At 50.9% G+C, this 20,138-nt stretch overlaps 1 protein-coding gene across 8 annotated transcripts in view; it reads right to left on the bottom strand.

Moving 5' to 3' along the window:
- The window catches only part of LOC105470567 (phosphatase and actin regulator 3), a 270,600-nt gene that overhangs the window by 71,045 nt on the left and 179,417 nt on the right, over positions 1-20,138 (bottom strand). For 7 of the 8 annotated variants that reach the window (XM_011722670.2, XM_011722671.3, XM_011722675.3 and 4 more), the window contains exons 5-7: positions 10,432-10,641; positions 4,161-4,335; positions 3,067-3,314 (exon numbers count right to left, since the gene is read on the bottom strand). In XM_011722670.2, coding sequence (XP_011720972.2) covers positions 3,067-3,314; positions 4,161-4,335; positions 10,432-10,641 — 633 coding nt within the window. The remainder of the gene's footprint in view (positions 1-3,066; positions 3,315-4,160; positions 4,336-10,431; positions 10,642-20,138) is intronic. The other variant, XM_071079096.1, reaches the window with a different exon arrangement.

The following is a 20,138-nucleotide window of genomic DNA, read 5'->3' on the forward strand; positions in this document are numbered from 1 at the left end:
ATAAGGGACTTTGATCTGACAACAAGGAAATGGGGCAGGGACAGGGGAGGGACCTGCCCAGGGCCAAGTCCAAGTTTCACAGCACATTCTGTTGGAGGCCATGGACTGGCCCAGCCAGAGAAATCCCGGGGATGGACGGGGATTTGTGGGTCAAAGGCCAGAGCCTAGCTTTGGCTCAATGAGAAGAGGAACGAGTTAACCAAGAGGAGTGGAATCAGGGGGTTGAAAGGGGGTTCTCTAAAAGATGTGTCCAAGTCCAAATCCCCAGAATCTGTGAAAGTGACCTTATTTGGAAAGTGGATCTTTGCAGAAGTAATTAAGTTAATCTCTAGATGAGGAGATCATCCAGGATTATCCAGACGGGCCCTGCCTGCAATGACTACAATCCTTATACGAAGGGGAGAGGAAGGAGGGAGGAGGAGGCAGTCACGTGCCCAAGGAGGCAAGGCTGGGAGTTTCAGGCCAAGGAACACAGGAACCACCAGAAACCGGAAGAGAATGGCTCCTGCTTGGAGCACTCGCAGGGAGCACAACCCTACCTACACTTCGATTTTGGATTTCTAGCTCCCAGAACTGCAAGAGAGAAAATGTTGTGGTCAGAAGCCACCTAGCAGGTGATAAGGTGTTACGACAGCCACAAGAGGCCAACACAGCTGGCCATGACCAGGCCGCTTTGGCTGAGCAGGAGGCGTCCCTGTGCACAGCACTCAGAGGAGGAGGGTGCTGGGCAGGAGGGACAGAGGCGGGAGCCAAAGGTGCTGCTAGATGTGCTTTGGTGCCAGTTCCAGTGCAGAAACTCTGCGTCTCGACCGTGCTGCCAAAAAGTGTTTTAAGGGCACATCCGGGCCAGGCCTGAGGCTCCCGAGAGGTGAAACACAGATTCCCATCCTCTTCCGTGTTTAAATAAAATGACTGCATTATACCTTTACTCCTTTAATGCCAGGCATGAGGACACTGCATCTGGATGGCCTAATGATGCCCTGAAGGAAAGTCAAGCTGCGAGAGCCTTCGGGGCCAGGAGCTCTCCCCACCATGTGGATGGTGAGGACAGGAAGAAGTACTCTCTGAGGTGCACCCGGCTTGAGCCAGGCCCTGTGCCAAGGGCTGATGTGGATTAATCCACTCATCCTCAGAGAGGGTCTAGTACAGAGCAGAAAGCTGGAGCTGGCAGCCTGGGTTCATGTCTCAGCCTGGCACCAATGAGCTTCATGGCCATGGCCAGTTACATGGCCTCCCCATGCCTCAGTTTACACATCTGTAAAATAAGGATTATGATGTCATCAGCCTCATGGGGCTCCTGTCTTGTCATAACCTTAGACCAGCATCCCAGACACAAGAAGCACCCGGTAAAGGGCCCTGGCTGTTGACATTGTCAATGTCAAGAGGAAGCAGTTCCAATCTCCCTCTCACCAATGAAAGCATTGTGTCCTGGAGTGGACAAGGGCCTTATGGAAGGGCACCCCCAAACCAGGAGCACAGACTATGCCAGTGATTCTCAACTGGGGGTGATTCTGCCCCCAGGGACATCTGGCCAAGTCTAGAGATGTTTTAGTTTGTCTCCACTGGGGGCATCCAGTGTGGAGAGGCCAGGGATGCTGCAGAATATCCTACTGTGTCCAGGACAGCCCCCTGCCAAGCAGAGAATCGCCTGGCCCCATGCCACTAGTGCTGAGGGACCCTGCTCTAGCCCTTGACCATCCCAACACCAGCTCTTCTCCGAAGTGCACCCACATAGCACCCTTCTCCCTTGACCATCCCAACACCAGTTCTTCTCCCAAGTGCACCCACATAGCACTCTTCTGCTGGAGGTTCGCAGGTGTTTAAGGGCAAGGATTCCAGGGTCTAATGGGTTTGGGGAACACCACAGGCTCCAGCCTCTTCAAAGACATTGGTGCCCTCAGGCCAGTGACCAGTCCCAAGTTTCTGCCACAAAGACACTGGTCCCACGGTGGAAATCAGCCTCCTCCAAACACAGGGGTAACAGCACCCCCCCCCCACCCTTTCATGTTTTGCAGCCACATATTCAGAGTTGCTTCCTCGGACCTGGTGGAAAGGCTCCGAAGCAGCAGGAAAGGGGAGGCTATGGAGCCCTGGGCTGCCGGTCTGTCCACCCATCACAGTACCAACCGCATGCTTCAGCACCAGCCAGGGTCAGCACTGACATCTGCTGCCCTTTCCCGCTCCCCACAGGAAGACATGGCCGGAGTTCTGCCCACGCCCACAACAGTCACCATGAAATGCTTCCAGAAAGAACAGCAATGAACACTTCCTGATTCTTCCCTTGCAGGCCAAACACCACGGCCACCCTGGACCCTCCTGGAAGTGACCAGAGGGCCCCGCACAGCCAGTACCAGCTGGGAGGGAAACCCCCTCAGCGCTTCCTCCTCCTAGCCTGAGCCGCCTCCTCCCTTCATCGCAGGGTGGTCTGCAGGCCTCTATTGTCCCGAGCCCCGGAATCCTCAAGGGTAGGATGGAGCAATTACTCTGACCCCGAGAACGCACCATGAAGACAAACACGGAGCTGGCTTCCCAGGACCCTGTGAGCACCTGCTCCCAAACAAGCATCCGCTGCCTGTCCCATTCACACCACTTCTGAGACGGCCATTTGGGATCAGTGGAGCAATCTCTCTCCCTCCCTCTCCCTCCGCTTCCATCTCATCTTGCTTTATTTTTTTTTTTCTATAACTTCTAAACACCGAGCATCTGTACACCACCTGTATACTGTTCGCCACACCATCCTCAGGGGTGGCGTTCTCAAAGTCACTTGCTACAGTACTTTCATGTTTTTGGTTTTTTTTCCACGTATACATAAAAACTAATATGCAACTCTCAAAACAACTTTGCCGGGGTATTTTCTAATTCCTTGCTCCAAGCCTGGCTGTGCACCCCCATCCCAGCTTGTTTCAGGAGAGGTTCATTTCCAGAGGACACAACCTCCTCCTGTTTCTCCCCAGGTGCAGCCCCTCGACCTGTTCCTCCCCCTGGCATGAGCTCTGTCCCCGACCCCCTGGTGACAGGAGACCTCTGGCCGAGATCCCCACACTTAATGGGCCATCCTTTCCTCACCAGAAATAATGGAGTCGTTCAGCGCCTCCTCGTCCTGATACAAAAGCAAGTCGTCCTTGAGTTCAGAATTCATGATCAGGTTCTCCTTGTTCTCCTCAGATTCCTTAGCGGCAGTTCGCTTGTTCTCCAAGGCCCCGTCAAAGCTCCAAGCCTCCTCCCTCTCCTTGCCCCGCTCCACGCTGGACGTTCTCGACAGACGGACATCCACCCGCTTCTTTGGAGACCCTTTACTTTCCCTTCCTTGAAAACTAAATCAGAAAGATGGTTCAGGTTACAGGTTGCCCCCTTCACCCAGAAATCCAGCACAATTGACTTCGGAGCTTATAATTAATATCACAGAGGCAGCACCAAAATGCATGCAGCCTCTTGGCTTTTATCCTGGACGCACCAGAAGGAGCATGAGGCTTTGAGTTCAAGGCAAATGGCTGTTTACAACATGCTGTTTTGAAAAGCTCAGAACATGCAAGTTATAAAACCTGCCAAAACATAGGGCAATCAATGTTCAGGGAGAGGACGTCACAAAAACTGAGAAGGACATTTTGTTAGTCTAATACTCCTCCAAACCATCCTGTCTCCCGTTACCTATTTTACCTCTAACGATTCATTATTTCTTACACAGATGTAGCCGCTAGTCTTTCACAGTCCATGAGACACATGTGATCCAAAATAAGAGTAAGCTGCAGGCACAGGTTGCCTTACACTCTTGCCCAGTGAAAACAATGAAGCCCTCAGCGTCCTGGGACAAAGTGGAACAGCCACTTCTCTCTAAGTCATTCTCTCCTGCCAAGCTCTCAACCCCACCCTGGGTCCTGAGGGGCTCACGCAGGGGACTTTGTGACCAGGTTCCCACAGTGCACATTCACTGTGCAACCCCTCCCAGAATGTGGGAACCAAGGTCAGCTATGTAATTTGCAGAGCGAGGTGCAAAATGAAAATGTGGGTTCCTTGTTTAGAAGTTATCAGGAATTTCAAGACGGGGACTGTAGAACGGGAGACCCAGCCAGGGCCCTGGGCACAGCACGAGCTGCACAGCCTGAGGCTGGCCAGGCGGGCATTCTGGCGGCAGAGGTCTCCCTCATGGGGCAGGGCCTCACCTGTCCTGGCGGTGCTTCGTGGCCAGCGCCCTGTGCAGCTCCTCAATGACGCGGCTTGGGGGAAGAGGCCGGTGGACCGTGGTGAGATGCGGAGACCCCGTGGGTGTGGAGAGCTGGCCCCGGAGGGGAGGGTCAGCACTCTTCATGCCGGAGGCTTGGAAAAGTGCAGCTTGGCCTGGGGTGTGGGAGGAAGCAGCAAGAACATTAGTCTTCAGGAGCTGGGACCAAGGGTCTTGCTGAGACTGGAGACCGTGAGCGGAGAGGACGCTCCCCTGAACCTCCGGGAGGCAGCCCCAACTAATGCCAAGATGCTGGACCAGGATCCCTGCTCCCAAAGCTGGAGGCCAGGGTGCATCTCTGTCCAGTTCTGCTCCATCTGTAGGGCACACCCTGCTAGGGGCTGAGCCCTGCAGACACCAGCACCGGCATCCTCCCTGCAGGGAGTCCGGCTTAGAAAAGCCTCCTTCCTGCTTCTCTGCTATGAATTCAGCTTCCTGAAGCTGCTTCTTGTTCTTGGGAAACCCAGAAGAAACTATGCAGCCACTCTTCAGCCTGGACGAACACCATGGTCTGCTCTGCTCTGCTCTCCCCACAGCGTCTGTTGTAGCACCTTGGGCTTGTACTTCCAGCCCTCAGAACAGTAAGGGATATATTTCTGGGCTCCAACCCTCTCCCTGTATCTCTGCCAGGAGCATCACCCCAGAAAGTGAATTGGATTGCTCTCCCATTTTCCTTAGGACATGATTCCAACTCATGGCCCAGTCTCAAGGCCCCTGGGGGTGGCCCCACTCGGCTCCCCAGCTGCATCTGCACCTCACTCTCTTCCCTCCAGCGTGTGAAGATCTCTCTCCTGTCTTTGAAGGCAGCACGCTCCCTCCAATCTGAGTCTTTGCATGGGCTGTTCTTTCTGCCTGAAATGCTTCCCTGCTCCTCTGCTAGAATATCATTTCCTCAGAGAGGCCTTAATCAGATCCCCGTCACCTGCCCCCTGGGACCTGAGCCTGCCCTGACACCTTTCCTCTTACTTGGAGTGAATCACGTTGCCTGGTCTGTTTCTTGCTCCCGGGCAGGCCTGTGTCCACCTTCCTTCCTACAATTTCCCCAGGCCTGGCACTTAAAACACGTGCAATCAACACTTGTTTACATGAAATGACTTTGAAGATGATTCTAAACAGACTCGCTCAATCAAGTCTAAATGAGTGGGACACCCCCTCCTTCCTTCGCCAACGGTCTCCTGCACGTGCTCCAGGCCAGCAGGGGGCTCAGGTGCCCAGAAGAGCAGAGAGCCTGGGCTTTGTCTTCTGCAGATTTGGCCTCTGGTCTTGATCTGCCACTTCCCAATGTGCAAGACTCCGGGAAAGTCACCGAAGCTCTCAAAGGCTTAGCCTCCCTGCCTGTAAAATGAGGCCATCAGCTCCTTTTCAGGAACCCAGCAGCCGGCACAGGCCCAGCAGCTCTTAGGTGTTCAGCATAAACTCTCACTCCAAAAGTATCCTGGCAGGACTGATACAAACACCAGCTCCCCTTAATCCCACCAGGAAAACAACCAGATCTAAACTACCCCATTCCCTAAAAGCCAGAAACAAACTCTTTCGATATAATCCTAGGATGTGGCCAGCATCGATAAAAAGTATTCCTCAAAACCCAAAAAGAAACTGTAAACCTCGTGAAGGATTTTAGTTATTTCACTTTGTCCACAAGCACCTGCTTGGCCAGACAAGGCCAGGCCACAGGGAAACGGCCCTGGCCCTGCCCTAGACTGGTGGAGCCAGACAGAGACCAGGCAGACAGAAAGAGAGCAAATGACTGTAGAAGAGAGAAGAAGACAGAAGGAGAGGTAGAGAAAAGGGCTGGGAGAGAGAGAGGAAAGGGGAGGGGGGCAAGAGGGCACCACGCAGATGGGCTGAGAGTACTGGGCTGGTCTGAGGGAGGTGGTGGCTGGTTTGGGAGAGGGAGATCAGGCAAGGCTTCTCTGCAGAGGGGACCTTTGAGCTGAGACCTGAGAAATGACAAGGATCCAGCCATGCAAGAAGTGGCCAGGCAGGGCAGGGGCTGCAGGGAGACCCATCCCAGCTTCTGCACACTGCGCTGTCCTCTCCCCACTGGCCTCAGCCTCCCCAGGCTGCTCTTGCTCAGGAGAGTGCCCCACTCCTGAGCACAGGCAGGTGACACTCAGCATCCTCCAGCCCCTCTGTCTCTAACCATCACTGCCTCTACTCCTCACCCCAGCCCCATGAGGAAGGAATCACTAGCCCTGTTGTACAAATAGGGAAACTGAGGCAGCATGGTTTGCCTGCTCTCGCTCAGCTTGGTGGAGCTGGGATCCCACCCAGGTCTCTGCCCCACTGTCAATCCCAGATGTGACAACGAGCACTGACCCCACGGCCCCCATAGAGCTTTGCCTGGCTCGCCCCACCCAGCCTGTGCAGGGGACCCCTTGTCACTCCCATTTCACAGATGAGGAAGCTGAAGTTCAGAAGCCACCTCAGGGGCAGGCCGCCAGAAGAAGGCGGGAGCTGAGATAAGCACATCGCACCCAGCTCCACTTACACTTGGCAGAGGCTGTGGGACTCCCATCCCTCAGAGCTGAGTGTCACCAACTGGACCAGGTGACAGCAAGGGTAAAGGAGAGGGTAAAGGAGAGGGGTAAAGGAGAGGGTAAAGGAGAGGGGTAAAGGAGAGGTCAAAGGGAGAGGGTAAAGGAGAGGGTAAAGGAGAGGGGTAAAGGAGAGGGTAAAGGAGAGGGGTAAAGGAGAGGGTAAAGGAGAGGGGTAAAGGAGAGGGTAAAGGAGAGGGGTAAAGGAGAGGGTAAAGGAGAGGGGTAAAGGAGAGGGTAAAGGAGAGGGGTAAAGAAGAGGGTAAAGGAGAGGGGTAAAGGAGAGGTCAAAGGGAGAGGGGTAAACATCTCCAGGGACCAGGCAGGTGAAACCCGGGAATGCAAGGGACCTCCTGCAATTTCTCCATGAGGGGAGGGTGGGGACCACAGCACACAGAGAGAACCCGCCCACCTTAATGGGCCTGTGGTGACTCAGAGGGTGATCCAGATGAAGACTTTTCAAGAAAGTCCAGGAATTTGGCCTATGAACCAGGAAGCAAGCTCTCATCAGAGACACCAAATCTGCCAGCATCTTGGTCTTGGACTTCCAGGCTCCAGAAGAGTGAGGAATAAGTTTCTGTGGTTTATAAGTAACTCAGATGAACCAAGACACCTGCGGTCCTGCCTTGGGTGGAGACTCAGTTGGGCCACGGTCCCTCCTGCAGCAAGGGAAGCCCAGGTAAGGGAACTGTCTTCTTTGCTGCCATCTAGTGTTCACATGCTGAAGCACATGAACCTTTTCCCAAAGGAAAAGGAAAAAGAGGAACTGAGAAAATTAAACCAAAGTCACCAAAATGTAGTCTCTGCAGTAAGAAGCCAGGCCAGGGCCCATAGCTTGGAACCACCCTCCTCCGCCTCCCAGTCTCAATTCAGTCCCCTTGGAAACGCATAAGTGTCAGAGTATCCCCTGATGTCCTTGCAGCTGAGGGCAGTGTGGAAGCCTGAAGTGTCCGCAGACTTGGGACAGAATGCCAGAATTTAGGGCGTGTGGAGTCAGAGTGAAGACCTGTGCCTTCTGAGGCTCGACCTTCCCAAGCTCGGAAGAGGCAGGAAACTCTCTGAGTAACCAAGTTATTGAGGGCCAGGAACAAATTATACATTAGCCAGAATAAAATGAGGTGAATGGTGATGAATTGAATGGACTTTCAATGGTTTTAGGTTTCAATGGAGGAAAAAGGGAGCTATTGCAAGGACAATAACAGAATGCAACATAGCCCAGTTTTGCCTCCAACTTTGTAGTGTAATTTATATGGCCATATCACACAAAGACTGAATATTTGGATTCATCTACAGAGATGTAGAAAGATGCAGAAAGCAGACAGACAGGGTTCAGGCCATGCATGGATTCATTCACCATTCATTCATCCATGCAACCGTCATCTGCACTTGCTGAGTGCCTGCTGTATGCCCTGTACTATGCCTGCACTTGGATTTGATGGTGAACACAAAGGTGTGGCCAGTTCTCAGGGGCTACTGTCTGGGGGGCAGGTGGTTAGAGGCAAACCATACAACAGACAAGGCATGTATGGCTCCTTGGGCAGCCTAAAGCAGCAGGACAACTCTCAGTTTTGGAGACCAGAAGCCTGAAATTGAGAGGCTGGCAGGGTTGGTTCCTTCTGAGGCTGTGAGGGAAATGCCGTCCCAGGCCTCTCTCCCTGGAAAATGCTTGGCGTTCTGTGGATGCATCACTCCCATCCCCGTGTGTCCCGTTCTGCCTCTCACGTGGACGCTGTCGTTAGATTCGGGGCCTACCCTAATCCAGCATGAGCTCAGCTTGATCTTTAACTTACTGACAGTGGAGAGACACTTATTCCAAACAAGGTCATGTTCTGAGGTTCCAGGTGGATGGGAATTCTGGGAGGACACCATTCAACCCACTAAACAAGGTGGGGCAATGCAGTAAATGCTGGAAGATGGGGCACATGGTGCTACGAGGTCAGGGGTCAGGGCTGGCTCCCCCGAAAGAAAGACAGCTTGAGTTGTGGTCCCAAGCATGCAAAGGCACTGACCAGGCAAAGCAGGAAGGGAGAATGTTCCAGCAGGGAGAACAGCCGGGGCCAAGTCTCAGGGTGGTGGGGTGGAGGGGACGCCCCCTCACTCATTCCTCCACCCACCCGGCAGCACATCTTCCTACATACCAACCCTCCTCGGGGAACCACAGGGCACACGGCCCCACACCTATCCCATCCAGAACATCTGCAGTACCAGCTAAAGGCGCCCCCTGTGGGATGCATCTCACCTCCCCCGGTTCTGTGGTGTCTGGCTGAGAATCATCAGTCAGATTGGAATACTTAATTCGTGTTTGGCGTACAAGGAAAATGCCCCACTGAAAGCACTTTCCACCCAAGAGTCACCTCCAGGTTGAGCGTTCACCCCATAAGGGGCAGTAAGGTCCTCAGAAAAGAGCCAGGGGCTGGGACCCAGCCCTCCCGAGCTCATGCCCAGGCTCTGCCTGTCCCAGCAGCTGACACCTCTTCCAAAAGGTTGACAGTTCCCTCTTCCATGAAAGCTGGGAAGAAGCACAATGAGGATTAGGTGAGATCGCAGAGGGGAGGGCACCAGCCCCTGGCCACACGTGTGGTAGCAACAAGCTTTGGGCCCAAAACTGGGTTCAAAAGTTTCAATCATTTCCAGGACCTGGGACAAGTTACTGGAGTTTCCTGAGCCTGTTTTGCAACTACAAATGGGGCACCTGGTGCCTACCCAACAAATGGCAATTATTGATGGTGGTTAATCAGAGGTTAGGTGATTGTAACAAAATTGTCAACCTCTGCTTTGTGTCATGTGTGACACTCACAGCCTTCAAAGACAGCATGCAAGGTTTTACTCTGAAAAGTCATTATCTCTTGATAAGCAGCCTACTTTTTCCCTGAGACCATCAATGTGTCCTGTTTGTACCAGTAAATTCCAGACAAAAAATACCTAAGTTTGCAAAGTAATTATCTCTACTTGCTAGGATTATTCTGCCAGTGTGACAAAAGCTACGTAAGTGTCTGACTGTGGGGGCCTCTGTCCAGCTGTGCACCCCTATCTGACCACCAATGTCTGCTGTTTACTCCTGGCTCTGCCTTGCTGGACAGAACTTACTGGAAAGTGAAACAGCAAAACAGAGATCAGCAGAGACAGGGAGGGAGGACGGGGGAGAGATTGACTGAAAGAGACTGAGATTCAGAGAGAAGCACAAAGAGAAAGACAGACACATGAACATCCAGAAAGAACAGAACAGGACGGAAAGGAAAGGAAAAGAAAAAAGAAAAAGAAAAGCCAAGCCAAGCTAAAGCCAAGTCCCGTCCTGGGAACGGGCTGCATCTGTTGCATTCAGGTCCCAGAAGATGCCCCCTTTGACTCCTGCAAAGACATATCCCTGTTTGCTTGAGGGAGACTAGGCAGTCTGCTCCTGACACCCACAGTTTCCTTGGTAAGATCTACTCCTCTGGGCCTGCCCTGAACCCCAGTCACAGAAGCTAATGATGAGAACCAGTCCATAGTGGGTGCCCAATCAAGACTGGCTGAAGGTATGGATGGATGGATGGGTGGATGGATGGACAGATGGATGGATGAGTGAATGGGTGAATAAATAGACAGATGATGGATGGGTGGATGAATGTATGATGGATGGATGGATGGATGGGGCAGAGAAAGGAAAGAGGATGGACAGGATGCATGTGGACCCACCTGTGACATTTTTTGTGGTTTTGGAGCTTGCCTTGGGTGGCGGAGTGGGCAGCAGTGGGGGGCTGGGGAGCTGGCCCACAGATCTCTCCAGAGGTCTGGGAGGACTGTCCAGGGAGTCAGACCCAGCTAAGGCTTGGGAGAGCTCATCGGTGGTGGGCAGGAGGCTGCCAGCATCTGCTTCTTCACCACTGGATGCAGATGGCATCTTGGCTGGTTCAAAGGCAAAGCAGAGAGTTCAAAAACATGTTTTCTCTCACAGCAATGGAAGTAAGAGAGCAAAGCAAGAGGGTTTGGTGGGATGGCATCGTGAAGAGCATACACAGCAGTCACCTCACACAGGCACTTGACTTCCTGCAAGTTCAACTCTCAATAGAACCATCAGAAGCAGAGAGAGGAGGATGCAGAGAGGGAAGTCATTTCAATAGCATGAGGGATTCCATTCTTTGTTCCACGAGAGGTGCACGCCATAGCTCCCACCTCACCTAGGAGCAGTGTTCACCATGCCAGATTTTGGAGTCAGACACACCCAGGCTCAAGTGGTCTCTGAACTTACTCTTGGACCTTAAGTTACTAAATCTCTCCAAAACTCCATTTACTCAGGCATGGCATTGTGTTACCAACAGCCCCTCACAGGATTGTTTCTCAGTTTAAGCAAGAAGTGGCCATGACACAGTGTAACCCTCCAGTCCAGCAGCTCTCATTCTTATTTGCCTGTTTGCAGCAGTGCTAACATCTGGTATGCCAGCCTAGGGTGGGAGTGACGACAGGAAGGATCGACTTGGAAGAAGGGTTCGGCCACCCCAGAACCCAGAACCCTCCCTTCTTAGCTGCTCATTCAGGCTCCATCTACCTCCTTCACCACCACCCTCAGCCTGCCCATCCCCAGCTTTCCCTCAACCCATCAACCCTTCCCTTTCTTATTTCTCTTTTTACCTGGCTTGGGTTCCATCATCCATTATTTCAACAACAATCTGACCAACAGTTCCTAAGTTCTTTGCCTTGATTCCTTTCAACTCTCTGGAAAAGTTTCATCTGGGGATGAAGCTGCCACTTGTCTGCTCCTGCCCTCACCTAGTATTGCAGGAAGAAGAGCCCATGGAGTCCACTTCAGGAAGAACTGTTGCTCTGCAGGACCCGTGGCTAGGAGCTTCCTCCTGCAGGTGCTCTGCATGACTGCTCAAGCCCTTTCGGTCCCTTCCCCACCTCCAACTTCCCACCTTTGTTGCTCCTACCACACAGCTTCACCTGCAGCTTTACAGGTAAAACTGAGGTCATCGGACCGGGGCTCCTCTTGGATTTCTGACTCAAATGCAAACTGCTGTCCCCAACATCTCTGTTCTTCCTTACCTCTGATCCAAGAGAGGTGGTCTCCCTGGGACCAGCACTCCCTCACTTCCTGCCCTCTCAGCACACTCTTGAGTGCTAAGGCCCGTGGAAGGCACCTGGCACACGGCATCTTATTCAGTTTTTACAACTACCCAGTGAAGACGACACAAACACTCTCCCCATTGTATGTCTGAGGGAAAAGCCTGGTGGAGCTGGAGCTTGTCCTTGGGTCACTGTGTAAGCTCCTGTGGGGTTCATTCATCTATCAGCTGCTGTTTCTGGAGGTACCCAGGAGCTGTTGGTGCTGTCCGTGGTGCTGAAAACACAGTTGTCGGGGGAGGGAGGGTTAAAACAGGCCTAATTCCTGCCCACAGAGAGCCTCCAGCTAAACACCAGATGGAAATATTGCATGCCCCTTGTATCCCATTAGCTATCATTAGTTTCTGTTCCTTTATTGCCCATGTTGGACGTTTTAAACTCTAATTCCCAGCCCTTTCTTACATTAAGTTCATGACAATGGAGTCCTTATCTCAGAAGGGCCAGCCCTCCTAATGCCTGGAGAACAAAATCTCTGAAAGCAGAGATGGAGTATGTGTTGTTCTCCCCCAACAACACATACTCCAACTGCAGAGGGCAGACTCAGCTCTGTGTTATGAAGTTGGCCTGAACTGAGAACAACCATAATTACAGTTGGCTCTATACTCTTTTGTTCTGCATGGATACCCACAGGAAAGTGCTGTTTTCATTTTATTTTTCTTATTACTATTAAACTGTCCTCAAAAGTGTTACTTGTTCAAAGGGGTTTAAGACTCCTATGCTCTGAGATTGTCATTATGTCATCTGACTTGTAACCTATAATGTCTAAGAGTCTACAACTCTGATTAGTTGTTTCACTTAGTAAGTTTTGCCCTGATAATAACATCAAAGTAAATATTTTGTGCTTTCTAGGTAAAAATAGTTGTGAGGTTTCCTTGTTAAGTCACAGGTAAGCATAGAAATGCCCATTTTCTCTATGTAGGCTCCAGTTATAACTTGGTGGAGTTTTCTGTCTTGTGTAAATCAGCACAGGTAAGTGGACACCCTCATTCTTGGGACACCACACTTCAGAGCCCATTTCCTTGGCAGCCAAGCTCATGGCCAAGACCACCAGGCATGGGGTGAGCTCTCAGTAGCCAGCCCAGGCCTAGTTTTCTCCCAGGAAGTTTCCTCCTGGGGGTCCAAACTCTTTTCAGATATTCACACATCTATTATTCTGAAGCCCTTTCATGTGGTCCTTGCATCCACACCCTGCTTTGATTGTTTGGGTTTACAGGACTTCTTGTTCCGGATTGCTTCTTTGTGAATGGGTCATGCTCTCAGGGGACTGGTCACCCAGGACATTTCCAAAGTCCTGCTTTTGGGAGACAGAGATGTCATAGAAATGGCTCACCTCGCCACAATTACACCAGAATCCAGCATCTCCCTCCTTCCTCCATGTGTTTGACCTATTTACAGATGAGTGACCTTGGTCTCCACCTTGCTTAGTGAGTCTCAGTCTCCTCATCTGTACAAATATCTATAAAATACCCGACCCTGCCCACTACAGGGATGGAAAGGCCAACACGAGACCACGGCAGGGAAGGTTTGTCTAGAGCTACTCAGCACTCCTCTGACTTATCTCCTCCAGGACAATGTGGCCAGCATCTGAACTGGGCTCCAAGGGTCTGCCAAGAGGTACCACCAAAGGAAGCATTACCAGGGAGGCAGAACAGCCTGGGGTCAGTGTCCCCACTCCTGGGTCAGCCCCAGCCAATCATCTGGATCTATCTTCTATGTCTGATCTCCATGTAAAACTTCACTAGATAAGCACTGACTTGGGTCAGTTCCACATCTCTCTGAGCTATTGACAGGTTGTCCCCCTTGGCCTGCATCACTGACTTATCCTTCTTTTTAGGATCCCAACAAGATCTAAAATATTCTACCCAAAACCAAACCAAACAATCTTGACCTCGTCTACACTCCCAGCTTAGTTACAATTATCTGTTCCTTTGCAAAATAAACTTACGAAAGATGACCTTTAACACTGCATCTCCACCCAGCAAGCCCTGGCCCCCTCACTGAGCCAGGACCACCCCACTCAGCCATCCACCATCTTTAACACTTTCCCCTCTGGCTTCCTGACACACATTCTTCTGGATCTCCCCTGGAGCCCTGGCCACCTCTGCTCAGCCTCTCTGGCAGGTCCCACCTCCTGCATATGAATGTCCACCTGGGCTGCCCCAGGATGCAGGCCTAGGTCCTCTTCCCTGTCTACCTCTCTCACAGGTCATTCTCATCCACTCCTCTGGCTTCAGAACTGATTCCATTTCTCTGTCAATCCTGGACCATTTCTCTGAGCTCCAGACTTCCATGTTACCAGTTGGCCACATGGGCATCTCCATCTGGAGGCCAATCACATCCAAACTTGAGTCTTGGTCCCCACAACAAATTCTCCTGAGCCTTCCCTTCCCTCTCACTCATTCAACCATCAACCCTTCTTGCAAACGTTATTGAACAACCATGGGTTCCAAGCACTATTCTAGAAGCTGTGGACATGGCACCAATCCAGCCAGATCCCTACTGCATTAGTCTCTTCTTACGCTGCTAAAAATAACTGCCCGAGACTGGGTAACATACAAAGAAAAGAGGTTTAATTGACTCACAGTTCAGCATGTCTGGGGAGGCCTCCGGAAACTTACAATCACAGCAGAAGGCAAAGGAGAAGCAAGCACCTTCTTCACAATACGACAGGAAGGAGATGTACCAAGTGAAGTGGGAAGAGTCCCTTATAAAATCATCAGATCTTGTGAGAACTCATTCAGTATCATGAGAACAGCATGGGGAAAACTGCCCCCTGTGATTCAATTGCCTGCACCTGGCCTCTCCATTGACACGTGGAGATTATGGAGATTGTGGGAATTATAATTCAAGATGAGATTTTGGGTGGGGACATAGCCACACCATATCATCCACTTTCACCAGGTTCAGTGCTCCATGCCCCACCAGCTGTCCAGCCAGACCAGATGCCCTACACCACCCTTTTCTTGTCCTCTCCACCCCATACCCACTCCTTATATCTAATTCACAGACAAGTCTCATGAACTCTACTTCCAAATAATTTCTCAGAAATATCCACTTGTCTCCCAGTGTGAGCTATCAGAACTTCTGCCTAGGCCTCCTTCTCCAGCCTCTCAAGCTCCTGACAATGCTTCCCACCCCAGTGCAAACCCATTCTCCAAATCAGAGTTTGTCAGGCCTTTCCTGCAGAGGGTCAGGTAGAAAATATTTCCAGCTTGGGCCACGTGGTCTTTGTTGCTATTACAGTCTCTGTTAGTACGGAGAACTCTGGAAGGCTGGCCAATCCAAACTACATCTCTCCTTGTTTCACACCAAAATAGATGTGAAGCCACCCTGACCCTCAGTACTACCCAGTAGCACTTTCTGAGATGACGGACACACTTATTCCTTGTCCATATGGTGGCCACTAGACCCTTATGACCACTGAACACTGGACAAGTGGCTAGAGTGACAAACAAGCTTAAATTTTAATGATTTCAAACAGCCACATGGCTAGTGACTACTGCACTGGACAGGGGAGCTCTGGATTTCCCAGGACTGAGTCAATGGTCACAGTGCCACTACCTTAAGCCGCAGAGTAAAGGGTAAGCCTCTGAGGTCCCCTCATTCCACCTGCCCAAGGTGGGACTCTGGGTTCCCCACCCTTCACCCTGATGGCCATGAGACTCACCACACCAGCTAGGCTCACCAAAACCCTCCTCCAGAGTCTCCCCCAAAACATCCATCCTCACCACACACTGAACCTTCACATCCTTGGCCTGCCTGATGGCTTTAAGGACAGGAGATGATTTTCAGCATCTCCTCTCTCCCTCCCTCCTCCCCATCTTCCCTCTCCTCTGACACCGCCCTCTGCATCTCATGTGAGTGTGCAGACACTGTTGTATCTTGGAGTCTTGTCAAAACTGAAATTTCACATCTGGTAACATCTCAAGTGCTGAATCAATTTTTGAAAAAGTGGAAGAAGACACTGGCTCTGCATGTCCTCTGCATTTGAGGGACCCATCCCTTGGAGCTGGATAAGCAGAGGCTCCTTCTTACTAAATGAAGTCTCAACCAGAGGCTCCTACACTGTAGAAACCCCAATGCAGGGGTCAGGGCTAGGAATGGAAATACCTGAAGCTCAACCACAGCGCCACAAGTTCACGGCTTACTGGTACCTCTTTGCTAAGCATGTTCCACTGACATCCTTCTGTGTAATCCTCACTTATTTTCCAGAGCAGGGGCTGATAAACCTTTTCTGTTCAGATGCAGACAATAAACATTTTTGGCTTTCCAGGCTAAGAGGCAAAATCAAGAATATTATGTAGGAACTTAACAGGAGGAAAAACTCTGCCCTGCCACTTGCCTCGAGAGGGCTACCGGGGCAGGGGGCACACTTTGCAGCCAGTTACCACCCACTGAAGACATTCTGGAGTTCAAGGGTGGCCAGCCCAAGGATGGACGTGGAGAGCCCATGGTCACTTGTACTCCACCCCTGTACACCCAGCACATCCTTGGTCTCAGCTTGGGCAGCTGGCTGTGGGCCAGGTGGCTCACCAACTCCCAGATGAGGTTCCTCCACTCAGTGCCCAGCAGTTGACCAGAGCCCATGCCCCAAGAGTAGCTGGTATCAGCATAGGCTGCAGGCAGTGGTGAAGGGCAGCCACCAGTTGGGGAGACAAGTGCAGGGCTCAGGGAGGGAAGCACCTCACCGTGGTCTCCTGACTCCCGGGACCAGCCCACTAGAGCAGTGCTCCATGGCCATGCAGACACAGACATGGGCAGTATCTGACCTGCAGTCTGCAATTTGACAGTCCCTGTTCTAGACTCACATTCCAGAACATTCCAGAAGCAGAACAAATGTTTATCTCCTGTTTGGCTCTAGAGTTTAGGCTGTAGAGTGTTATGGTGAAGATCAAACCCAGTCCTGCCACTGGGTTTCATCTATTTTTATGCTCTATGGCCTGGGAAAGTGATTTAACCTCTCTGGGCTCTGTTTTCTCATCCCAAAATATAGGGCTGTTATAAGATAATAGCGTGCACACAGAACATGATCCCTGAGTGTCACTCTCCTTTTTAATTAGTGCACTCGTGGGAAGGCCAGAACTCAGCCCCTGTCCCACAACAGAAACGCTGAACAGGACCCTGTTCCCATTTGTGTCAAAACACCAGATCCTTCTGGGCTTTGTAGGGAATGCTCTGTTGCTGGTGTGGCACTTATTAGGCCATTTTCATGCTGCTGATAAAGACATACCTGAGACTGAGTAATTTACAAAGAAAAAGAAGTTTAATGGACTCACAGTTCCATATAGCCGGGGAGGCCTCACAATCATGGCAGAAGGCGAAAGGCACATCTTACATGGTGGCGGACATGAAAGAATGAGAATGAAACAAAAGGGGTTTTCCCTTATAAAACCATCAGATCTCATGAGGCTTATTCACTACCATGAGAACAGTACTGGGGAAACTGCCCCCATGATTCAATGATCTCCCACCAGGTCCCTCCCACAACAGGTGGGAATTATGGGAGCTACAATTCAAAATGGGATTTGGGTGGGGACATAACCAAACCATATCAAGCACCATCCAAACAAAACCAGGAAAAGCAAAATCACCCCAAACACAAAAGCCCAAAGTCAACCCAAGTCACCAAACCAAAGGCTCAAGGAAAATAATGGTCAAAATCATTGACAGTGTCCTCCTCCTGAGATTTGCAATATTCAGATGTACCCCCTGCCACCCACACTCATCTTGGTTGGGGCATGGGGAAGCAGCAACTCCAGTCCTGGATGTTGCCACCTGGATGCGAGGAGTGACCTAGGATAGCCCCTTGTGCTTTTTGATGACCCCTCTCGCCCACCCCCAGCAAAGTTCATGGGAGGTTTACTTTTGAAGAGAAAGCACCTGACCTTTCAGGACAGCAGTGAGCACCACTGCAGAGACCCAGGGGCTCCTGTAGGTGTAGACCATCACCCACGGGACACCGTGTTCTGGGCCCCCGTGAGGTTTCCCTGAACTTGTCCAAGGTCAAGGAGAGAAGCAGGGCCCAGGCTCCAGCACTCACATGACGCATTTGTCACTCAAGGATATGGCTTTGTCGGCCATTAGATGACATCTGTCTGTCATGGAATTATCCACAACACAGAGTGACTGCGCCCAGATGTGGACAGCTCCCTTGGGTGCTGAGGTGCAGAATGTGGGAAGAGAACAGACAGCATCAGACACAAAGCATCAAACAGCGGGTCCCCTTGGGCTCTGCAGTAGAAACCGGAGACCTAGGACCATGTTGCCTCACGGGGGCCTCAGGCTCTATATCCTTCTATCACAAAACACTGAGGCCCAAAGCAGAAAATTAAAAGTCAGTAACACAGGGGTTGGCTCCGAAGACCAGGCTCTTCACCTTCATGGAAGGGATTGCAAACTCCAACACCCAAAGCACCAGGCCCATCTACAGGGACAGACTCTGTTCAGCTCCAGTGACCCTGGCTGTGTGACAGCAGGGATGCGGGGGCCTGAACTTTGACAACTGAAAAGAAACTGCACATCTGGATTTCTGTGAACACTCCTGATGTGTAAACATTAGCTTGCAAATTTTTAAACCAGTACATTTAATGTCCCTGTGTTAAGTTACAACCTGTTTATAGGGGTGTTGTTCATGGCCAAGCTTTTGAACATTGACCTGGTGTTGTGGAGGTGAACAATGTCCCTAGTGCAGGATCCCAGGTCTGTAGAGCTGGATGAGGCCTCGGGGTTGTCCCAGCCATTGCAAACTGCAGGTGACCCCACATCCCAAAACAACGTGCTACTAGAGAGACGGCCTCTCTGGGAGCATCTATAGGCAGCTAAATACTGTGTGTTAGCACGTCCCTTTCCAAGGGTTGTTTTTGACAATGAAGACAACAGATGACAATGATGGTGACAGATGACAATGATGGTGACAGATGACAATGACGACAGATGATGATGACGACAGATGACGATGGTGACAGATGATGACAATGACAGATGACGATGATGGTGACAGATGACGACGACAGATGACAATGATGGTGACAGATGACGATGATGGCGACAATGATGGTGAGAGTAACAGTGATGCTACAGTAGCAGCAGTAAACACTTTCCAAGTGCTCGGTGTGGGTTAAGATGGAGATAAGTCTTTCCTGGAGATCACTTAATTTAATTTTAGCAACCCTGGGAGGTCAGTGTGACTACTATCCTCATTTTACAGTTGATCAAACAGGATCAGAGAGGTTAAGTCACTTGCCCATGGCCCCACAGCTCAGTAAGGAGTTCAGGCATGTGTCTCAAACCCAGGTCACCTGATGTCAAAGATGTCCTCTGTTTCCAGTTATTTGGACCAGTTGTTTGACTTGTGTGCCAGCATCTCATCACGGACGAGATCTCTGGGGGCTGCTTCCAGGGCTAAGTAAGCTAATGAATGTGCAGTCATTAGCAGAGCACTCTTCCCCACCCTGCATGCAGGCAGCCACCTGTGTCAGCTCTTGTTATCCCCAGCGTGATGACAATTGTCACTAACTGCTAATAAGCCAGCTGCATCCCTAAGGAATGGAATGGTCTTTCTTAAACCAGACTTGTGGCTCCTGCTTTAGACATTTTGGACATTCCTCTGTACTTTCTATACTTCTGTTTTCTATATTTTACTTTAAGTGAATTCACATTTTTATCTCTGTTTAGAAGAAAAAGCAAATCTCTATAATTGCCCAGAATGAGAAGTCAGTACTTCTTGCCCTAATTATTTTCATTATTAATGTTTAAACATTCATTATTAATTAAATGTTAATAATGTTTTCTCATTGTCTGTCCACATGCCATTCACAAGAAGTCATCTCACAAACCCCAGGGGCACAAGACCTACACTGGGGAAGCCGGGAATGAGACAAGTCCCCGGGGAACCATGCACGTCTCCAGTCTCCCTGCCCCCAGGTCTTGCCAGGTCACCAGCAGAGCGCTTCCTACAAGGCAAATCCCATTGTCTCTCCATCCCTGGGGGTTCCAGCTGCCTTCAGGGAAAACCTGCCAGGCCAACTCTCTCCAATCTGTGGGCTGTTTTTTATTATAAATTTTTTTGAAACAGGGTCTGGTTCTGTCACCCAGACTGGAGTAAGTGGTGTGATCACGGCTCACTACAGCCTTGACCTCCTGGGCAACCAAAAACAAAACACAAAACCTTTTTGTAGAGATGGGGTCATGCAATGCTGTCCAGGCTGACTTTGAACTCCTAGGTTCAAGTGATTCTCCTGTCTGGGCTTCCCAAAGTGCTGGAATGATAGGTGTGACCCACC

The sequence above is a fragment of the Macaca nemestrina genome, chromosome 15, assembly GCF_043159975.1.
Source record: "Macaca nemestrina isolate mMacNem1 chromosome 15, mMacNem.hap1, whole genome shotgun sequence".
Lineage (NCBI taxonomy): Eukaryota > Metazoa > Chordata > Mammalia > Primates > Cercopithecidae > Macaca > Macaca nemestrina.